Genomic DNA, 21,080 nt, shown 5'->3' on the forward strand with positions numbered 1-21,080 from the left:
TTATCTAATAATCTTTGATGATTAGTTTATAGTTTATTATGATTTAAACATCGCGTCACTTAATAAATTATTTATATTTGAATATAAACAAAACAAAAAATAAAATTGGCAACCATTTCAGTATATCACAATACGGCGCGAAGAAATTCGAATTTAAAAATATGGCAAAAGCTCTAACTCTTTTTTCGACGAAATAATGAATCTTCAGTGAATCTCACGTTGATAATTAAAGAATATAAATCACAATAACTAACATGAACGTTAATAAGTGTTTAATTGTTATAACGAATTATCATTGTATATGTAAGTTTGTAATAAACTTATCTTGTTATTCAAAATTGATATGTCCATGAGATATCGGCGCGTTAATATTTGAAAAGATATTAAAGATATTAGTTGCCTCTTGTTCTTCTTCCTTTTTTTTTTTTATTTTACATCTTTAATAGGTGTTTGGTCCTTGCAATTCTTCAGGGTCTCTCAACGTCAAGGAGTTGGGTGGATTGTATTCAAGGGTTAAGTGAAATCAATTGTGCGGTCTTTGTAAAGAATCAATTGATGTGCGTATTAAGAAAGAAGATGAAGTAAAGAGAAAAAGGGGAGGGAACCAATAAGAGTAAGAGAGGCTTGTTGCATGTAGCTTTTCTTAGTTATAACAAAACGGAGGCTCGTCCGACAACGTACACGTTAAAATTAAATCTAGCCAGAGAAAAAGAGAAAGAGAGAGAGAGAAAGAGAGAGAGAAAGAGAGAGAGAAAGAGGCCAACGGCTACGTTTCTTGCAGACGACTACGAAAACGACGAAAACGAAGACGAAGACGAAGACGACGAAGACGACGAAGACGACGAAGACGAAGACGACGAAGACGAAGACGACGAAGACGAAGACGAAGACAACGACGACGACTACGACGACGACGACGACGAGACGAAACGAGACGCACGTCCTTTGGTTCAGTCTTAAGAGTATATCCCGGTTGTACGGGTGCTCTAATTAGATATATTTCCTTTGATTCTTTTTCAAGATTCATCCGTTTTCTTTATTTTTATTTTGTTTTTCTTTCTTTCTTTTTAATCCCATAATTTTTACCAATTTTTCTTTTTTCCCTTATAAAAAAATAATTTCACAGCACGTATGTAAGTTATAATATAAACTTCGAGTGAGGTAATTAACGCGTAACAAATTTCCTTGTGTGTTAATTATTGACGAAGAAGGAAGGTGTTGCGGTTTCGTTGTGTAGTAGTAGTAAAAAAGAAGAGGACATATAAAACCTCCCTGTACGTGTAAGGACTTTCGACCGCAGATATCAGGTAACTACGTTGTCTATATGCATGTATGTAAATGATCATTTATACTTCGACGTTCGAATGAGACTCTTCATACAATATTCCGCGGTTTTATTTGAATAATAGTAATGTGATCGTAGTTATCGTAAGATTCTAAAAGACGAGAAGATTCTAATATCATGATGATACTCTTTTTTTTCTATCTTCTCTTTCTCTCTCTCTCTCTCTCTCTCTCTCTTTTCTTTTTTCTTCTTTTTATTTTCATTTCTTTTTTGTGAAAAGACACTTACGTGCAATGAGACAATTATTACATGATATAGGATGACTATTGGAGATTGATTAACCTTGATAATATATGACGTAGTTTCTTAATTAATTCGTACCTTGCGTTTGTATTTCTTCCGATCTGATTATAACTATGATCGATTTATATTACAACAAGTTATGCCAATATAATTATTCGATAATTCAGTCAATGATATCGGATTGATCATAAATCAAATTTATTGAATTTTATCGTTTGTGTTATTTATTTGTACGAATTAGATCTTTTAATACGTATAAATTCTACGATATTAATCTGATTTAATTAAAAAAAAAAAAAAAAAAAAAATAGATATTTAAAGGGAGATCATTCAATCTCGTTAATACTCTATCATAAATGTTTTAGAGTATTATTTATCATTATTGAATGATCGTAGGATACAGACGAAGAGTAATATAAAAATCGAGGATGCCATCGGGTTACTAGCCTTGATCAGTAGCCAAATACTTAGCAGGGAAAGCGTACTGTTGTCACGCTACCGTGCTAATTTTATGTTAGCCATCTACGACGCAGTAAAATGAAAGTTATCAAATATAAATCGATTAATTTATTTTTTTCTCTTTCGTTCATTGTATCAATTAATAAAGATATTAATTTAAATTTACGTAATATATACGAGATCGTCATTATAATATTAAAAAAGTAAGAGTCAATTTTATTCAAACACGTCAATGGCGCGAAATTTAAATTTATAATCTCTACGGTAATATGTTTTAATTCATTCTTATATTAATATTAATAATGTAATTATTTTCACGGAAATCGTTTATTTTTATTAAGATGGATCGAGACGACGAAGATTTTGGTGAGGGATACATCGCAGAATCGCATCCACTCAGGCCTACTCATCTCTCAGTACCTTTAGGTGGTAGGGGTGATTCCAGAGCACCCAGTATCAGTAGCAGTGTCAGTGATTTGGATGCTCCAATTTATACCAGAGAAACTACCGTACCGATTTCTGCTAAAGGGGTAAGTTATTAAATACATTCTTATATTTTTTCGATTTAAAAATCTAATTTGTATCGAAACTTCGAAATTATCAAATTTTCACCCCACATAACCTATAATTATTTTAATTATATCCATATAAATAAATAATTCGTATATTTGATTATATAGAATTGGATCTTAATATAGAATTATTAAAAAAATCTGTTTATGAAATCAGTGTTGAAGATCAAAGTAATTCGTAAAGAAAAAAATTTTAGAGAGAGAGAGAGAGAGAATCGTATTCGCTTGTTAACGAATATGAAATTTATTGATATCCTTTTAGATCAGAGAACTTCGCGATGCATCTGCATATAGTATATCGATGGAAAACGTACACGTTAGCAAGAAAATACTCTATTTATAGCGAAGTTTCGAAATGGCGCGGTTATTCAAAGCTATACGCGAAAAGACACACAAGCGACATATTCTCGGCAAGTATATCATATCGAAAAATTTATATTTAATATATTTATTATAATACGTTAGGATTTATGAAGAGCATATGTCACGTAGGTTGTAAGATGTCTAAGTTTTTCTTTATATATACTAAACACGTTACACGCGTATCGATGCGATTTCTAAATGATTTACACGAATTTGTTAATTTTTATATAATCATTTTTATTTCTTAACATTTTTTTGTTAAATTTTTTGTTTTGAAATCAAACATTTTATCGAGATTTAAACGAGATCCGTTTAACCACCTTGCAATCATTACACGTCGTGTCATGACTACGTCCTTGACTATCGATAATTTTTCAAAGCGATGTCTTCGCTTTGTTCGTTTCTTCGTTGTCGCGATGATTGTTTTTTATTCGATGGGAAATAGTCGGTAAAGTTCCTTTTGCGTGACGCAACAATGTGCGTAAATACTACTACATACGTATATACATATACTATGTATGATATGCATACATACAGTAAGAGAAATTGATTGTGAAAGATAAATTATGACGTAAAACAGAGAGAATCTGGTTGTACTGAATTTTCATTGATCTATTATTTATAATTAGATTTATACAGTATACAATCAGAATTCTATAAATGTTTACATCATAATATTTTATATTTCAAAATTTATTTTCTTTTTATTTTTATTTATCATTATTCTACTATTCTAGAGTATCTTATCTTATTATGAGAACAAAATATCATCTAATAGAAATTGGTTTTATTAATAAATACACCATATGGATACAAAAATAAGTTAATGAATTAAGGTTGACAAAAAAATATCAACTGATAATTCTAGTATTAATTTGCAATATTTATATGATTTATTTACATATTTTTTTACTTACTATTATTAATTCATTCTATTATCAGATTCATGCTCGATATGCGTATCATTACACACATACATACATATATGTATATTTACAATATTTGCTTTTATTAAAAAAATGAATATCGATATTCAACATATTATATATATATATACAGACGGATATGTATATATAAATATACTTGGTTTGAATTGATTAGAATTCTAACCATTCGATTAATATATTTGTAGGTTTCATCGTATAATTAAACGACAATACAATAGATATATCTATAATTATCGATCGTATCTATCACATTTAATTCAATATAATTTAAAAATGATAGAAAAAGCATATAAAGGTAAACAATTTTTTAGGTTAGTTATATATATATGTATTTATTATTAATAGACAGGAATACGTTTCGATCTCTTTCACTATGCGCATTCACGTGATGTATATATACATATATATACATACACATATGAAGAAAATTATTGACAGATTAGTGGTCAGTGATTATCATTTCTATCGTGTATAAAGAATTTGAAAACACTGTCAATATACTTAAATAATTATATAAATAACATTCGAATATATTCCAACTAACTATATGTTTTTATCTCGTATTACATTTGTTACATACAATAAACCTGTCATAATAATTTAGTCGATATCATATAAAAATAGGTTACGGTACGAAAGACGGAGTACATCCATACGAGATGTTCTCTGATTGGCCAATACGGTGGGTGTGCGCAGAGGCACGTCTATCTGCCGCGAGTCCGTATATTCTATGCTTTGCGATAACGTTATCTGTTGCAACGAGGTATTATAATTACGACATTAAAAATATTACGATATATGTTTTTCTCCGATTTTTATTACGTCAAGACAATGAATCATTATAACGAAGTTGTTAACCATAGTATTCGCGGGAAGTATGGTTTAGATCTGTGATTGGTTGATTCGGTGAGTGTGTGTTTAATAAGGTTCAGTCATCTCTCAAAGTATTTCTCGTTACCATGTTTTCTTGCATCATGTTTGTCTGTGATATGTGATTTTGATATATATAGTTTGAGTTCAAATTTTCTGATATTTAAAGTAAGCTATTATATGTATATATATATATGTGTATATATATATGTATGATATATATATATATATATCATTTAATAGACATATAATATTCATGTAAAATACAAATGAACATTTATCGATAAAAATGATCGAAAGTGTTATTGTTATTGGTCAAAATCACCTATGGTTTCTATGTCCGTTCGTCTTGTATTTATTTGGTACTGTCGTCATTTCATCAGAAGGGTCACACAAGAAGCTAAAAGCCCGATGACTACGTATATATGTATAGTTGTTTCGTCAGTATCTTGTGAGAATCGACTACATGGTTTTTTAAATTCCAAATATATTTTCACGTGTAGGAAGACATTTCGGGAATTTGAATTCGCATATATCTGAATGGCTCCGAAATTTTTCCAAAGTGATGAATATTATTTACTATTTTGGTAACGATCCAAATTGATCTCCTAGAGGTTATTTACACGTTTTGAAAAGAAAGAATATGTTTTTGCAAAGGATAAACCCTATTTCTAATTTTATTTTTTAAAAAATGTATTTTTTTAAATATTTTAATCATAATGAATATTCATGAAAATTTCATTGAATAGACATTCAACATTAATTTTATATATATTTTTTTTCGTCTTTTTTTGTGAATATATATTACATAATTTCTAAAAGTATAATGCTTAAGTATAATGCTTGTAAAGAAACTTGTTATCAATACATATTCATTATTTCTTGTTGGCCACGCTACTTAACCAAATGCATAAGGCTTGTGACGTTTGTTTGTATTTTATTTATCGTGCCAATACTTCGTATTTTTAAATACGAGTTAGCGTGAAGTTAATCAAGGAGATGGACCAAAATATTCTTATGTATGAGTTCTCACGTGGCTTTACAGAATAGCGTGACCATAGTCACGTTCCACGTTTTCCCCACATTTTCAAACAAAATGCATTTTCGCCGTAGCTTATAAAGAGTTTAAAGATTAAGATGCTTTAACATACTTCATTTTAATTTTTATCTTAAAAACCAGGATATCAAATTAATTGAGAGATGAATTTAGGTTAATGTACGATCGATTTGAATATAACTTTTTATTGTTCCTAACCTATGAAAGTGGTTTTTAACTTTCGAAGATTAGAAAAATTGATTTCAAAAATTTCCAAAAATTATTTCAAAACAAATCGGACATTCTAACAGGTTAAAAAAAAATTTTATAATCATTTTTTTGTTTTTTTTTTCTTAAATATTGATTTTGAAATATCGATCGATATGGATGCATCTTTCATATCGAAGATGATATATAAAATTATTATATATTTCTCTGACATTATATATACATATGAGCTTGAAATTCATACAATATCGATCTAACAATAAGCAAATGTTTCAAATAAAGGGCGCAGACTCGATGAAAACAATGAAAGTCAAACGCATCTCTTTGTGTGTATCTATGTATTTATTATTATCTAAAATATTTTTCATATATTGATTAGTAAAAAATAAAAAAAAGAAAAAAGGCAAAAAATCATAAGCAAACGAATCAGAAATGAAGTCATCGAAGTTTGTATGACGCAAACGATAAAGAATTTTCTTCGAGCTAATGAAAGGTACACATTGCACAAATATATCGTATAGTGTCATCATAGAACGACGCCGCGTGTTTCGATTTCATAATCATTACATATTTACGAACCATCGTAAACTTCGAAAAAAAGACATATGATTGAAAATACCTAATAGTAGAGATAAGTAGAGGTCAAATTTTCGCGCTTGCGCCGAAGTAAAATTCTACATCTATCCTATATATGTAAGCCGTTGAATATCTTCTGTAAGTGTTGTTCAACTGAGTTATAAGCGTTTTGAAGATCGGACGGATAGTGTGTTCTGAATAGTTCTGAAAACACTTTGTTTTTTATCCTTTTATCATCGATATATTATAGTATCGTGGGTGAGTAGGAGAAAAAAAAGATATGATGTATCTAAATCAACAAACGTGTTGATTGATCCAAATTCTAACCTGCGTGTGTGTATATGTATGTATATACATATATGTGTACATGTTTGATTTATCTATCGTTCGTGTGATACAGTTCGATCGATATTTTATTTGAAAATAATAGATTATTTATTTAACATTATGAATGATTAAATAGATGAAAAAAATATTCTTTTTTAACAGTCAATTAATAACTGAATATACAAAAGAGAGATGAATGGCTGCTGAATTATTGGTTTCCAACATATGTATATGTATTTTACAAAAGAGAAAAAAAAAATTGAAATTTCTTTCTGTCAAAGATATAACAGAAAATGATGTATATGTATGTACACATGCATATACGTACGCACGCGCGTACACACACAGAGATTTTAACTAGTCCTTTTTTTTTCAATGTCGTCAATTAATCTTACCAATTATCACAAAATTGACTCAGGGTTGCGTGGACGAGGGTAACGTTCGAACAGTCTCTACTATTTGTTCGTTAAACAGTAGGAACTGATTAGAAACGTGTGTAATGTAATGCGTGAGTAAACAATGAGAGAAGCTCGAAATAATATCTCAGTGATCTTTTATAATAACAATGTATGTTCGACTATCTTGGACTTTAGGGTTATCGCACGCCTTGATCGTCGACCATGTAAATAAACTTTGTGTAGTTACACACATGGATAGTAAAAAATTTTAAATGATGAAGCAACCGTGTTGTAATATGACTACTGAGAGTACAACAAATTTTTAGGGGATGAAAATATAGAGAACAATTGAAAAATGATTAAGATGTTTTTTTTTTTTAATTATTATCATTTCTATTATTTCTCTTATTCCTTCTCTTTCTCTCTCTCTCTCTCTTTCTCTTTCTCTTTCTCTCTCTTTCTTTCTCTGTAATCTTAATGCCGAAGATCTTTTACGTCAACAGGGTGTGGCAAAACATTCTGATCGATTCTAGAGCGATCGAGGTTATGTGTGTAACCGATTGCATAGCAAACAATTAATTTCTACAATTGGTTCTATTGATCTTGCCTCTTTTATCTTGGAAAGTTAATTCATCGAAAAGTAAAGACTACCATTTCATTAGTGATCATTTACTCGTCGAACGTTTACCGTCAACATCGAAAGAATAATCATAACTCGAGTGTAATTATGCAAAATTATTAAAAGATGACCGTATCTGTGCATATATATTTCTTCGTAGGAGTTACATAATATCTCGTAGTAAGTTCGCTAAAAACTCACCGACGTATGTTGGCGCAACATGATCCTTCTGAATGGATTATAATCGGACTTTGCTCAAAATCTTTCGAATAATTTCATACTTCAATAAAATTTTTAATAAAATTCTCATTTAGAGTATATACTATATTTTATCTAATATAATATACTACCATCAAATAATTCTATATGAGATTTTTTCGAGTTATCAAATTGCCACCGATTTTCGTTTGATCAAGGTCATTTGAAGGTTATGCAATAATTCATCAATTCGTCTTAATGATAATGTTAATTACAATATAAGCCTTCAATAAAGATATTTACACACACACACACACACATATATATATATATATTTGCAGAAATATAGATAACCTTTTTATCATAATAACCTTTTGTTTTGTCGACAATTTTCGCTCTCGGCGAAATTGTTTATAAGATCTTATTCTGTATGTTCAATGAGATCTGTATTCTAATCAATTTACCGAGACTATATTAAAAATAATAGTATATATATTATAAAAAATATATTTTAGAAGGAATCTAAGACGAGAAATCAAATAATATAACAATTTTCGAATATAATTTTTTTCAGTAATTGGACGAGTAATACTAATGATCTAACGATGAAAATCGATTCATCTTGCATTAGATAATTTTGGAAAAATATATTAATTTAACACACATATATCCAACATTTTAGTACATAATGCGTATATGTATATATATATATATATATATATATATGTAGATATAAAAATTTTTAATTTTAAGTAAGTTTCTTTCGCTTTTTTCTCCAAAGCTGCTTTACAATGGACGTGCAAAAGGAAAAGGTAGGTAAAGTCACTATTTTAATAATATATAAACTAATATTAAATGATATAATCTTTGGTATTTTTTTTAACTAACAATTTCGCTCCAGTCAAATGACGATATTCAGCTAGAACAAACTACGACTCCTACTGCGTTGGCTCCTACGGCAAAGGTAATTACATATATGGTATATATATATATATATATATATATATATATATATATATATATATATATATATATATATGTATCAATATATATATATATATATTGTTAATATATGGACATGTAATAAAATTATAACGTGTTATCGTTAATTATCTAATAGTTTTACGATATATTTTCTCTTCTTTTTTCACGCAGTCCTCTACTACGAATAAGGATTTGGTGAGTACTTTGTATCATATATATTCGCAATGTTTTATAATAAAATTGAAATTAAATTAATGATTAATATAAGACACTGTCGAATTAGTTATTTATCTATGTCATCGAAATTTTTTAATTATAATTATCAATTAAAATATATATGATCAGTTCATATTATAAACTGACCTTATGAAATATTTTAATAAGTCTTTAAGTAAGATGGTATCAATATTTTTATTATCATTTATTTTCGGTAAAAATTATTAGAATATTGATAATTTACAGAAAATAAATGAATTTCGTTTGACAGATTTAAATTTTTATGGAAAATTACTGGTTAAAAATAAATGAGCAATTATATGTATATATACATACATATATATATATATATATGTATTATTTCTATTTCATTTATTTCTAATGTACCACGCGATTTTTTTTCTTTTTTTTTTTTTTTCATTATCTACATTAAATCTAATAGAAATGTTTACAATTTCCTATCCTCCCATGTCCCTAAAAGATAATACATTAAACATTTGATAATTCAATATAAGAATTACGAAAGGTGTAACGATAAAAGGATAAGAGATATTCTCTGTTTAAATATTATACCGTTATCTTATTTTTCTTCATCTCTATTGGACAAGCGAAGGAGAGTGGGAAGAATAGAGGAGGGCGTGGATATTAACTGTTGCGTCACGACGGAAAAAAATTTTTGGGCGGTCAAGTTGTTTTTTCTTTTTTTATCTTTTAAATATATGTACGACACGTGGCTTTTGTTTGCGGCGAATTTTATTTTAGCACCCATCACGCGTCATTTCCCTCTGTAAAATCTTAAATTGTAACAATTTAAGTATACTTCTTCGTACATATAAAAAAATTTGTATTGATCAATTGTTTTGTTTGCTTTTTTTATTTATTTATCCGTATAACAACAATTATTACATATTGTATTATATAACGCAACATGTGATAAAAAAAATTTTATTTAGACGATAATTTAGAAACAAATTTTATATTAAATTTGACGAAATGTAGTTTCTTTTTTTATTTTTTAGAATTTTTAAAATCTCCTTTTATTTGTTTACCTACACTTGTAAAAAAATATGTCATATTCTTTTTCACTTACAAATAAGTAATAATACGTCTCATTTAACTTTGTGTACAACAAAGTGAAGATATGTATTTAATTCTTTACGATGCATAGTATAATCGATTTTAAATGCATGTTAATCGCGCTGTATATGCTATAAAAAAAAAAGAAATTGTCACGCAACTACGCGTGAGTACATTTTTACAATTTCGCAAGACATTGTTTCCTTTACAATATTTTTCTATTAATTTCACTATTAACAGACATTTGATACAATAGAACAGATTTTAATCATAATCTATGATTTAGAATTTCTTCGCGTTGATATACAAATCGATTATTTATAACATTTAACTCTTGAGAGTCCCTCAAATAATTCAGATAACAAAATTATACGAGACTTATTAAGTTACATGACAATTATTATTGATATCTTAATCTACTCACGATATATATATTTTTTTGTGAAATATTGTTTATCTGTCAAACTTATTACTTCGTTATTACATAAGTTGTTTACAAAATATTTTCCATATTCAAAATTAAACTTATCACACACACACACACACACACACACACACACACACACACACACACACACACACATATATATATATATACGTAAAAATTAACAATAATCAATTATACGTACGCAGGTTACATAGAAACGAAGTTTTAATTCATCAATGAAAATATTAATGAGACATGGTCTGACAATAGAATTCGACCGATCATAAAAACTTAGATAATAATTTTATGAATTACTAGAACGAGATAAAAAAAGAAAAATTTCTTTTTTTCATATTTAATAAACAATTTAAATAAAAAATTTATTTCGCGATAATAATTAACTTTTACGGATTTCTTTTTTCTTTTTTTTTTTTCTTTCTTTTTTCTTTGTTCGTTATTTATCTTTCATAGCATTTAATTTAAAAGAGAAGTATTGTTCAACAGTCCGTTTTATCGGCAAGTTGCGTTCTTAAAGACGAACAAATGGCGGTATATAATCGGCACTCAGGTTCAATATACGTAATTGTAAAATTGCTCTATGTAACGTGACGAGACTCTTCTGTTTAACTTTCGTATTCCGTTCACGATTGTTCCACTTACAAGGGCGTTTGTTGGATGTAAAAACGATGATGGTGGTAGTATAGTAGGTAGTCACACGTATTTTTATATTTTTCTTTTTTTAAAGAAAGAAAAGGAACATAAGGGGGAACTAAAGAGAAAAAAGGTCCAATTCTATGAACTCTTCTCCTTCGTTTCCTTTTTCGTTTTCACTTTTTTTTTCTTCTTTTCTCCGTTCAAAGCATTACATAGAAAGAAAGAGAGAGAGAGAGAGAGAAAGGGAGGGAAACAGTCAGTCAATCTAGTTTTCAAATTGGTTGTGATATTTTGTACAATACGATTTCTCAACCGTAGAAATATTTAAATTCTATTTCACAAGTGAAATTAATTTTTTTTTTAAATTAAGTTAAATATTTTGTAAATTTTCTTTAGAATAAATATGAAAGAAAATTAATTAAAGATTTGGTATATCGAATATTTCTCTGATCGAATATTTCTTTGATATATTACACGTCGTCGTAATAAAGCATAGGAGACTTTTATTTATTTGTTTGTTCATTTATTTCTTATATTCATATTTTAAAATTATTTTCCTTGACATATAATGCAACCATTGTTTCCTTAAATTAAAAATAACAAAATCTTATCCAATTTGACGTTGAAGTATTTTATTGGTTAGTTCGTCTCACATGTAATGGAATAAAACTTAACAACTATTACACGAATGTAATTTCATAGAATCAGACACGACCTTTGGTATCGATTCCACCATTTCTCTACCCACAAATATTATTTATATCATATTTCAAGCAAGATAGCTCCAATCTTTCCTGAGATTTACGCACGCGCGCGCGCACACACACACACACACACACACACACACACACTCACGATATTATAAGTTTTTGAGAGAAGAAAGTAAAATCATCAAGTAATATATAAATAATATTATTTCATGTTTTTTTCTACTACCATAATATCGATCAGTCTGCGAATTAATAAACAGTGAATATTATCATATAGATTTATGATTTTGTTTAAACTAACATTATAAATTAATTCCATTGGCATGAAATAGACAAATTTCTCCCCTAAATCATTCGACGATAAGAACGATAAAGAACTAACTGATAATGAACTGATAATAAAAAAATAAAATAAAGTATAGGAGAGAAGAAGAAAAAGAAGAAGAAAAAAAAAAGAAAAAAGAATAAGAATAAAAAGAGGAAGAAAAAAAAAATATATGAAATGAATGTAAACGGTGCCTGAAAGAAGTAGAAGGGAGAGAGAGAGAGAGAGAGAGAGAGAGAGAGAGAGAGAGAGAGAGAGAGATCGAATTTCTCTTTGGGCTCAATTTTAAATACGAAGAGGTCGCTGTTATGTGTGTGTATGAGCGTGAAAGGTTGTGACCGGTGACCGACCGGCCAATTGGATATTCCAGTTCTAAAACCAGAGAAAGAATGAGTGAGAGAGAAAGAGTTTGTAATAGGTGGTGGGGAGGAGTAGAAGGGTTGGAGGGGAGAAATAGAAGGGCGCGTAGGAGGGGAGATACCACACACGTTTTGAAAATCGCCTTTATTCGTGTAAGCGTGCACGCAGATCGGCAGTTGTACGATGTTGTACGGAAGTGCTGACCGTGAAACGAAGTGATTGAGGTCGTTGTCTTTTTCTTACGGGTTACTCTCTCTTTCTCTTTCTCTTTCCCTATCTTTTTGTATCCATTTATCCATATATTTCTCTCTTATCCTTCCTTTCCATTTTTCGTTTATTTAACTTTTCTCTCGAATTATCGACGAAACAAAATCTCCTATTCTTCCAGATACATACGATTCTTTTTTCTTTCTCTCTCGTACGGTTGAAAAAAAAAAAAAAAAAAAAAAAAAAAAGAAAAAAAAACGTGGTTCCGTCTCTTAAAATGGGTATCAAAAGTTTGAAGGTAAGACAAATAATATGTGATTGATTAATATGCAGAATTTTAGACTAAAAAAATAATTTATTCTTATGCAATAATCGATCGAAACGAAAGTTCTATTAATTTACTTTCTTTCTTTGGATATTATATTATAAATGTGATCAATATGAGTATAAACAAGTACATGCATTATTGATAATAATTATAAATGTAATTAATTGTTAAACATGATCTTGATGGAAATTAAAAAAAGTAAAAAGAAATTGAAAAAAATGACATTTACAGAATTAATTTTAAAGAAGAATTTTAATGGAACTTTCTCGTGTATGCATTCCTCATGTCGTCGTACAGAAACTTATTTTCATAATGATAGAACGATAAACGTAGCTGAGAAAGCAAATGAAAATTTATCTTCTATATGGATAAGGATTTTGTTATTTATTTATATTGAGATATAGCTCCAATTCCGGTTTTCAAATTATTTACATATGTTTGGAATATTTTTTATTATATATAAAATAGATCGTTAAAAATAATATTAAAATGCTATTATTCAATGAAAAATAATCAATGGATATTTTTTTATTATTTCGCTTAACATATTTTACAATTTAGGTAATCTCTGCTTACATATTGTTTTTAACATCGGATTATTAAATTAATGCCTATATATTTTGAAATGTAATATTCGAGTCACTATCAGATATATCGAATAACTCCATTATCATTGGAGAATTATTCAAATGTAAAATACACGTTTAAAAGGTCTTCACCTCATCGTAAAGTATAGCTTGAATATTCGAAAGTTAATTTCATGCAAAGACATGTAAAAAAAAAATATATATATATATACATATAAATATGCGTATACGTTGAAATCGACAAGTTTACATAAAGAATTTGATATCTATACTTTTTAGTATTATTTTGTTAAATAATTTCTAATATTATATTATCAATATAGTAATATTATATTATCTTCTTATAATTAAAAGATTTCACGCCTAGAAAAGAAATATTTATTTATTATTTTCTTTTTCTATCGAAAATATTTCATAACGTGGACAAATCGTATAAATAAAAATTGAAGTTCTTCAAAATCATTTTACTAAACATTTATACGATAAATTTTTATCAAATTTGTATTATTTGTTAATTTTTCTTTCTTTCTCTTTTCTTTTTTTTTCTGTAATGACATCAAAATATTTATGACATTCATTTTTATTTTTTATTCTCTTTTGATTATTTTGTAATTGTCAAGTTAATATCATTCATATGAATGATTCAAAAGATTCATATGATTGATTTAAAAGAAGTTAGATTCTCATTTCTACTTAAATTCGTTCTCCCGTGTTTTGTCTGTAAAAATGTGTACAAATAAATGAAATGTAAAATGTATATAATTTAAGTCTAATTGAGGGCATTGTCCGGATTTTGTACAGTCCGTGAAAAATTAAAGCACAACGATAATAACTATGCTTTATATTCTAAGTAGTAAATAAGAAAAAAAAAGAAACAAACAAGGAAGAGAAAAATAAAATATGTATTAAAAAAACACATGTCGTGTATATAAATATGTATTGCAATGAATAAAAGACAAAGTATGTTTATGTTTCTTAAAATCAGTCGGACTATATTTTCGATGACAAAAAGGAAAAAAAAGAAAAGAAAGAAAAAAAAAAAGAAAATAAGAACATCTGTTGTAAAAATAACAACGAATTATAAATGTCTATACATATTATTTTATCAATATAAAATAATAATTGCCGATTGTTGATAATGTGAAAGATTTATTATTATAGAATGTACTACGACGATTTCGTCTTTTCTTAAAAAAAAAAAAAAAAAAGTCAATTCTATTCCATCGAAATATTCAATTACAACACACCACCACTCTTTGTGATTCATGCATGCTTAACGTTCTTTATAAAGATGATATGTAGTAAAGTAGACAGACAAAGAGAAACGACGATTAGAATTAATATGATTTTATAAGGTATATTTGAATGGGACTACACTTAGTAAAGAAAGCACGTAAAAAGTTTTCCGCTTGTCTGTAGTATAGATTACTACACTACGCATGCGCGTGGAACGATTGTTATTTTTAACTCATCCACCAGACAGCCATTCCGACTGGAGGCTCGTCCATCCTATGGCCAATAGAAAATCTTCATGAATTGGCACACCTATTTCGGACGCATCACTCGCACACAACTTTGAGTGTTTCGTGCCGGTTTGTTGTAATATATGCGTTACAAGGTCGCGGTGAAGGTGCATCAAAGGTGCACGCGTACTTTTATGCATAGACGTAATATTATCGTATGTTTACGTTATTGTATACGTCAATGAATACTATTAAAAAATACATCTTTCTTTTTTTTTTTTCTATTTAATATGTTTATAAAAAATTGATTAAAACAATCATGCAACGATGTTATTATAGTGAGTTATTATACGAATATTATGTCTAACTTAAGTGAGACATAATTTCTTAGATGATTTTTATATTAACAAAATTAATATTATTGAAGTATAATGATGGTAAATCTCTATAATATTTATAAAAAGCTTTGTTATTTGAATTTAATAACGTATTACATATTTACAATATGGATAAACAATAACATTACTTTATTGTTTAGAATAAATTCTCAAAAAAAATTCATATCATGTTTTTCTTTTTCTCTCGATAAATCTAAAGTATAAATTCCACATAGATCAGTCTTAGAGATGCAATCTTTGATCAACGACAATAAATTAAATCGTATTATTATTATCTACATTATTAAGTTTTATGTTTCTGCTCGATAGTTCATTTCCCCCCATCTTTTTTGTTTTTATTTTTTAACGTTTTAAAGGGGAAAGAAAAAAAAATAATTAAAAATCTTCATGTTTTATATCCCTGAAAAAAGAGAGAGAGAGAGAGAGAGAGAGAGAGAGAGAGAGAGAAGGATATCTTTTCGATCCTTTATAAATTATCATCGTTGTCAATGATAAATATTTTTTCGAATATTTAGAAAATATATTTTCTTTTCTATCTGTAATATAAATGTAAATAATACCTCGATTGGAAGAATCCATTATTATTGACTTGTATCATCAGTTGATGATTAATACCATTTGAATATATTCCAGTATATAAAATGAAACTGATAGGTATTTATCAAAGAAGTAATGCGTATATTAAGTTCGTAACACACGTGAATCCCATTCTCATTGATTAGCTAATCGTTAACTATGATGAAATAAAATTAGTATCGTTTAGAGAAAAAATGTTATAAAGAAATTAATAAACGTCGTTGCTACGCTGTTGCTCGGTTTATTAGCATATGGGTTCGATCTACAGTATTTATAAAGAATATTTACCTGTGTGTGTATTTTATATATATATATATATATATATATATATATATGTGTGTAAACTAACACGTAAATTCATATTATTCAAGGATCATATAAGGCTGTTATACACGTGCGTCGATGAGAGATCAGTAAATAGAAGTGTAATGTTTTATACGTGTGTTAGTATTAATTTTTACGTATCATCGTTGTTTGTGTTAGTATATAGGCCAAGCTGGTATAAGAAAGCAGACGGGGGTACCGACCCGTCAGTCTTTAACACATATTTCAGTCTACTAAAGAAGGAAAAAAGTTGCGTGTGTAAGCATTTAAACATACCGTGCGCTTAATATTACATAGGAAAAAATTATCGGATTACATAAAGATATTAATATTACATTAACCGCGGTATAGAGGAGTGTTTTATTTCGAAAGTGAAATTATAACGAATTCTATATTAATTAAACAAACTATAACACTCTACATTAATTAAAATGCGACATTTTACGAAAACGGTAAGAGTTTTGTAATAGGGCTTTATATACGTATATATATATATATAAAGAAAAATAAAAAAAATATGTGCGATTATTATATCACTTATATCATTTACATATTATAATTCGATGTATTATTATTGCAGGGTCTCAATAGCCGATTAATTTTTGCGATCACAGCTGCTGTACTGGGATCATCGTTTCAACATGGATACAATACTGGTGTGGTTAATGCTCCTCAAGAGGTATAACAAATTTTTAATAATGAAACTATCATATATATATAAATATATGCACGGTTTAACTTTAGGGAATACACATAGCAAATATAAATAATGAAAATAAAATTTGTCAGCTTGATTAAAAGAATAGTTTTAATTTGTAAGAAACATTTTTTTATTATTTTGCTGAGCCCTATAAATAATAACTACATATTATGATATTATGACACAGTATATATAAATCGGATTAAGTATGTTAATACGATCGTATGATGTGTTTCAGCTTATTGAAAACTGGATTAGCGAAGTGAAAATGAATAGGACTGGAGTGGTGACGAATCAATCCGAAGTAACGGTGATCTGGTCGATAGCAGTATCGATATTTTGCGTTGGTGGTATGATAGGTGGTTCATTGGTGGGTACGATCGCTGATCGCTTTGGTAGAAAAGGAGGTTTGATGTTGAATAACATACTCGTCCTATTAACTGTACTACTCGAGGGATTCACCAAAATAGCGAGAAGTTACGAGATGTTAATAATTGGACGTTTATTGATCGGTATCAACTCAGGATTAAACGCAGGATTGGCGCCTATGTACCTGTCTGAAATATCACCTATTAATTTAAGAGGTGCAGTAGGAACGGTTTATCAGCTTGTCATTACAATTTCAATCCTGGTGGCACAAATTCTTGGATTAGAAAAAGTAATGGGAACGGAAAATCAATGGCCTCTTTTGCTTTGTTTAACCGTGATACCAGCGTTGTTCCAAGTTATTACTCTACCATTTTGTCCTGAAACACCAAAATATTTGTTGATTAATAGAGGAAAAGATATGGAGGCACAGAGAGGTAAGAATATATTACTACTATCTGTCCTTCTATAATAGTCCTTCCGAATTTGCTAATTCGTCATATAATTTAATCTGATAATATATTGTAATTTATATTGTAGCTTTAACCTGGTTACGTGATACCGTTGAAGTTCATGATGAGATGGAAGAGATGCGGGCGGAATACGAATCGATGAAACTCATATCAAGGGTTACGCTGAAGGAACTCTTCGTAAATTCCGCTCTTAGGATTCCGCTGATGATAGCCGTCATGGTTATGCTCGCACAACAACTTTCTGGCATCAATGCCGTTATGTTTTTCTCAACGAAGATCTTCAGATCGGCACAACTTGACAAGCCTGCTGCTCAGAATGCTACGTTAGGAGTTGGTGCGATGAATGTTCTCATGACGTTAATATCATTGATTTTGGTTGAAAAAGCGGGAAGGAAGACATTACTTCTGATTGGCTTCACCGGCATGTTCGTGGACACGGTTCTATTAACCATTTGTCTTGCATTTTCTGTAAGTATTTCACATTTATCAATATCATTACATCATCAAGATATATTAATTGTTATCTTGTTATCTTTATCTACAAGTTTTATCATTTATCTTTGTAGGAGACATCACGTGTAGCTGCTTACTTCTCCATAATCTGGGTCATTCTATTTGTAGTATTGTTCGCAACAGGTCCCGGAAGCATTCCTTGGTTTTTGGTGTCTGAATTATTTAATCAGTCGGCACGACCCGCTGCTACCTCTGTAGCCATTGCTGTTAATTGGACAGCTAACTTTGTTGTCAGTATTGGATTTCTTCCTCTCCAAGAAGCACTTGGTGCTTATGTGTTTATAATTTTTGCCGCGTTACAAGGATTCTTTACCTTCTTCATTTATAAGAAAGTACCAGAAACGAAGAATAAAACAATAGAGGAAATTACTAGTATGTTTAGACAAATATCCTATCAATAAGAGAATAATACGCATTAGATAGAGATTCATCAGTAAAAAAATTTTATGTGCCGATGTGTAGTTCTTACGGGAGAACATCCATCTGATAGATTAGTAATATTGCGTTAATTATTTACATCATTTTCATATTTTCATTCGATTTTCCATTTCGTATTATTACATCAACAAGTTTATATATGATGAACAAACATGACAAAAAAAAAAAGATGTTCATTAAAAATTGTATATACCACTTGATACACGATAGTTAACAAAATTATATCATTATATATCGTTTCATAAAAAATAACTTCTTTTAAATGTATAATTTTATTGACAATATTCATTTTATACGTGTCACATATAAAAGCGCATCAATTAATATATCGTTAGATCGCGCACATTTTTATAAGATACTATTCTTTTTCTTTTATGATTATAAAATTTTTAATGAAACTTTAATTTAGTTCCTATTATCCCAGTGATTGTGTCAGCAGAAAAAAAGATTATCAATATTGTATAGGAGACTCGTAAATAGAAATCTGTTTTTACAAGAAGATACCCAAATGAAATATGCAAATGAATTTTTGTGCCTGCAAAGAATTATAATTCTAGTCATGAGAAGACGTTTGTTTAATATTAAATAAAAATAGTTAAAGGGGTCTTCTTTGAAGGAGAAACAAAAAAAAATCAGTAAATTTCTTATTACAAAACCCTGTTTTTTGTGTATTTTTTATGAGATGAGTTTTCAAGATTGAGATTATTGTTCTAAAAAAGTGGTAGAGTACATTTTATCGCTAGATGTTAAGAAAATTACTAAACATGGAAAGATTTTTTGCCTTTAAAGTAGGTTCTTGCAGTAGGTGTGATATATTTATATAATTTGAAATATAATACAATAATTTGAAGTATACATATTTTATTATAATGATCTTAAATGTTTTATCAAATAAAAAAAAAGGTTGATAAGAATTGTAAATATGGATGTAGATGTATAATAGGATTATAATAGGATCATAAGTATAAATATCACAGAATAGAAAATAATTATATTTATGTATGCATGTAGTTTACTAATAGTTAAGAAAATTTATCCACCAGCATAATTATGTTTGTAATCTGTACACAATCATTATTCTAATGACATCTATACATATTAAATGTACCAAAGCATATTTCACTGAAAGCTAATCATTTTGGTAATTAAATGTAAGAATAGCATATGAATACATTCACTCTAGTTGTATTTATAAAATCAAATAATACTCAAATATAAATCATTTTTAGTATCGATACAACGAAGAATATTAAGAATTTAAAAGTGTGTGTACATGATTGCAACATGCATTGAAACAAAGAAAATATATAAGTTACAATATATCTGATTTTAATTTATGAATTCTGCACAAAGGTATTTTTATTATCATAACTCTCACTGATATCTCTTGAAAAATATATTATAGAAAAAAATTTCTTCATTCATACTTACAGTTTAAACATGCATATTTGCATTTAATGGAACTCCTATTATAGATACAATATTATGTTTAATTTATACAATAGTCGGCATATCTTATGGACTACTATGTAAAATAAAATAAATGTTAGAACATCCTTCAATCGTAATACAAGTCAGTGAGAAAATTAATTTATGTATATAAAGTATCCTAAAAAGTTTATGATCGTGATATATCATTTTGAATGAAATAAATTTCGTAATATAACGCATAAATTATTTATTCTGCGCTTACTTTCTCTCATATTTCCTTTCAATTTCCTTTGTTCCGTAAAATATTAATAAACCGCTAAATGCATAAAAAAATCATACTAT

General features: G+C 28.3%; 1 protein-coding gene and 1 long non-coding RNA gene across 7 annotated transcripts; both read left to right on the plus strand.

Annotated features, from left to right (window-relative positions):
- The first annotated feature begins 707 nt into the window (after positions 1-707).
- Positions 708-20,981, plus strand: LOC124429523 (solute carrier family 2, facilitated glucose transporter member 1-like). Of its 6 annotated transcripts, XM_046974901.1 has the most exons (9): positions 2,883-3,033; positions 4,554-4,692; positions 8,963-8,993; positions 9,083-9,145; positions 9,337-9,360; positions 17,398-17,496; positions 17,756-18,320; positions 18,424-18,824; positions 18,923-20,981. In XM_046974901.1, the coding sequence occupies exons 1-9, from the start codon at positions 2,898-2,900 to the stop codon at positions 19,268-19,270; spliced, it is 1,806 nt and encodes a 601-aa protein (XP_046830857.1). In that variant the 5' UTR covers positions 2,883-2,897; the 3' UTR covers positions 19,271-20,981. The 6 variants fall into 6 exon arrangements, with proteins under 6 accessions (XP_046830858.1, XP_046830859.1, XP_046830857.1 ...); XM_046974903.1 differs by lacking the exons at positions 2,883-3,033; positions 4,554-4,692 and adding an exon at positions 2,395-2,577; XM_046974904.1 differs by lacking the exon at positions 2,883-3,033 and having other exon boundaries at positions 4,662-4,835.
- On the plus strand, positions 6,844-7,723 carry LOC124429526. Its single transcript, XR_006943477.1, has 2 exons — positions 6,844-6,982; positions 7,129-7,723. It is a non-coding gene; the product is annotated as an uncharacterized LOC124429526 (long non-coding RNA).
- Positions 20,982-21,080: the final 99 nt, after the last annotated feature.

The sequence above is a fragment of the Vespa crabro genome, chromosome 15 (assembly GCF_910589235.1).
Source record: "Vespa crabro chromosome 15, iyVesCrab1.2, whole genome shotgun sequence".
Taxonomy (NCBI): domain Eukaryota; kingdom Metazoa; phylum Arthropoda; class Insecta; order Hymenoptera; family Vespidae; genus Vespa; species Vespa crabro.

What these genes read in the sequence shown, in the direction of transcription:
- LOC124429523 (XM_046974901.1), top strand. Translation starts at nt 2,898, where the DNA reads ATGCATCTGCATATAGTATATCGATGGAAAACGTACACGTTAGCAAGA. An exon ending in TGGTTAATGCTCCTCAAGAG is followed by an intron (nt 17,497 to 17,755) that starts GTATAACAAATT and finishes GATGTGTTTCAG; the next exon opens with CTTATTGAAAACTGGATTAG. An exon ending in CCATTTGTCTTGCATTTTCT is followed by an intron (nt 18,825 to 18,922) that starts GTAAGTATTTCA and finishes TTATCTTTGTAG; the next exon opens with GAGACATCACGTGTAGCTGC.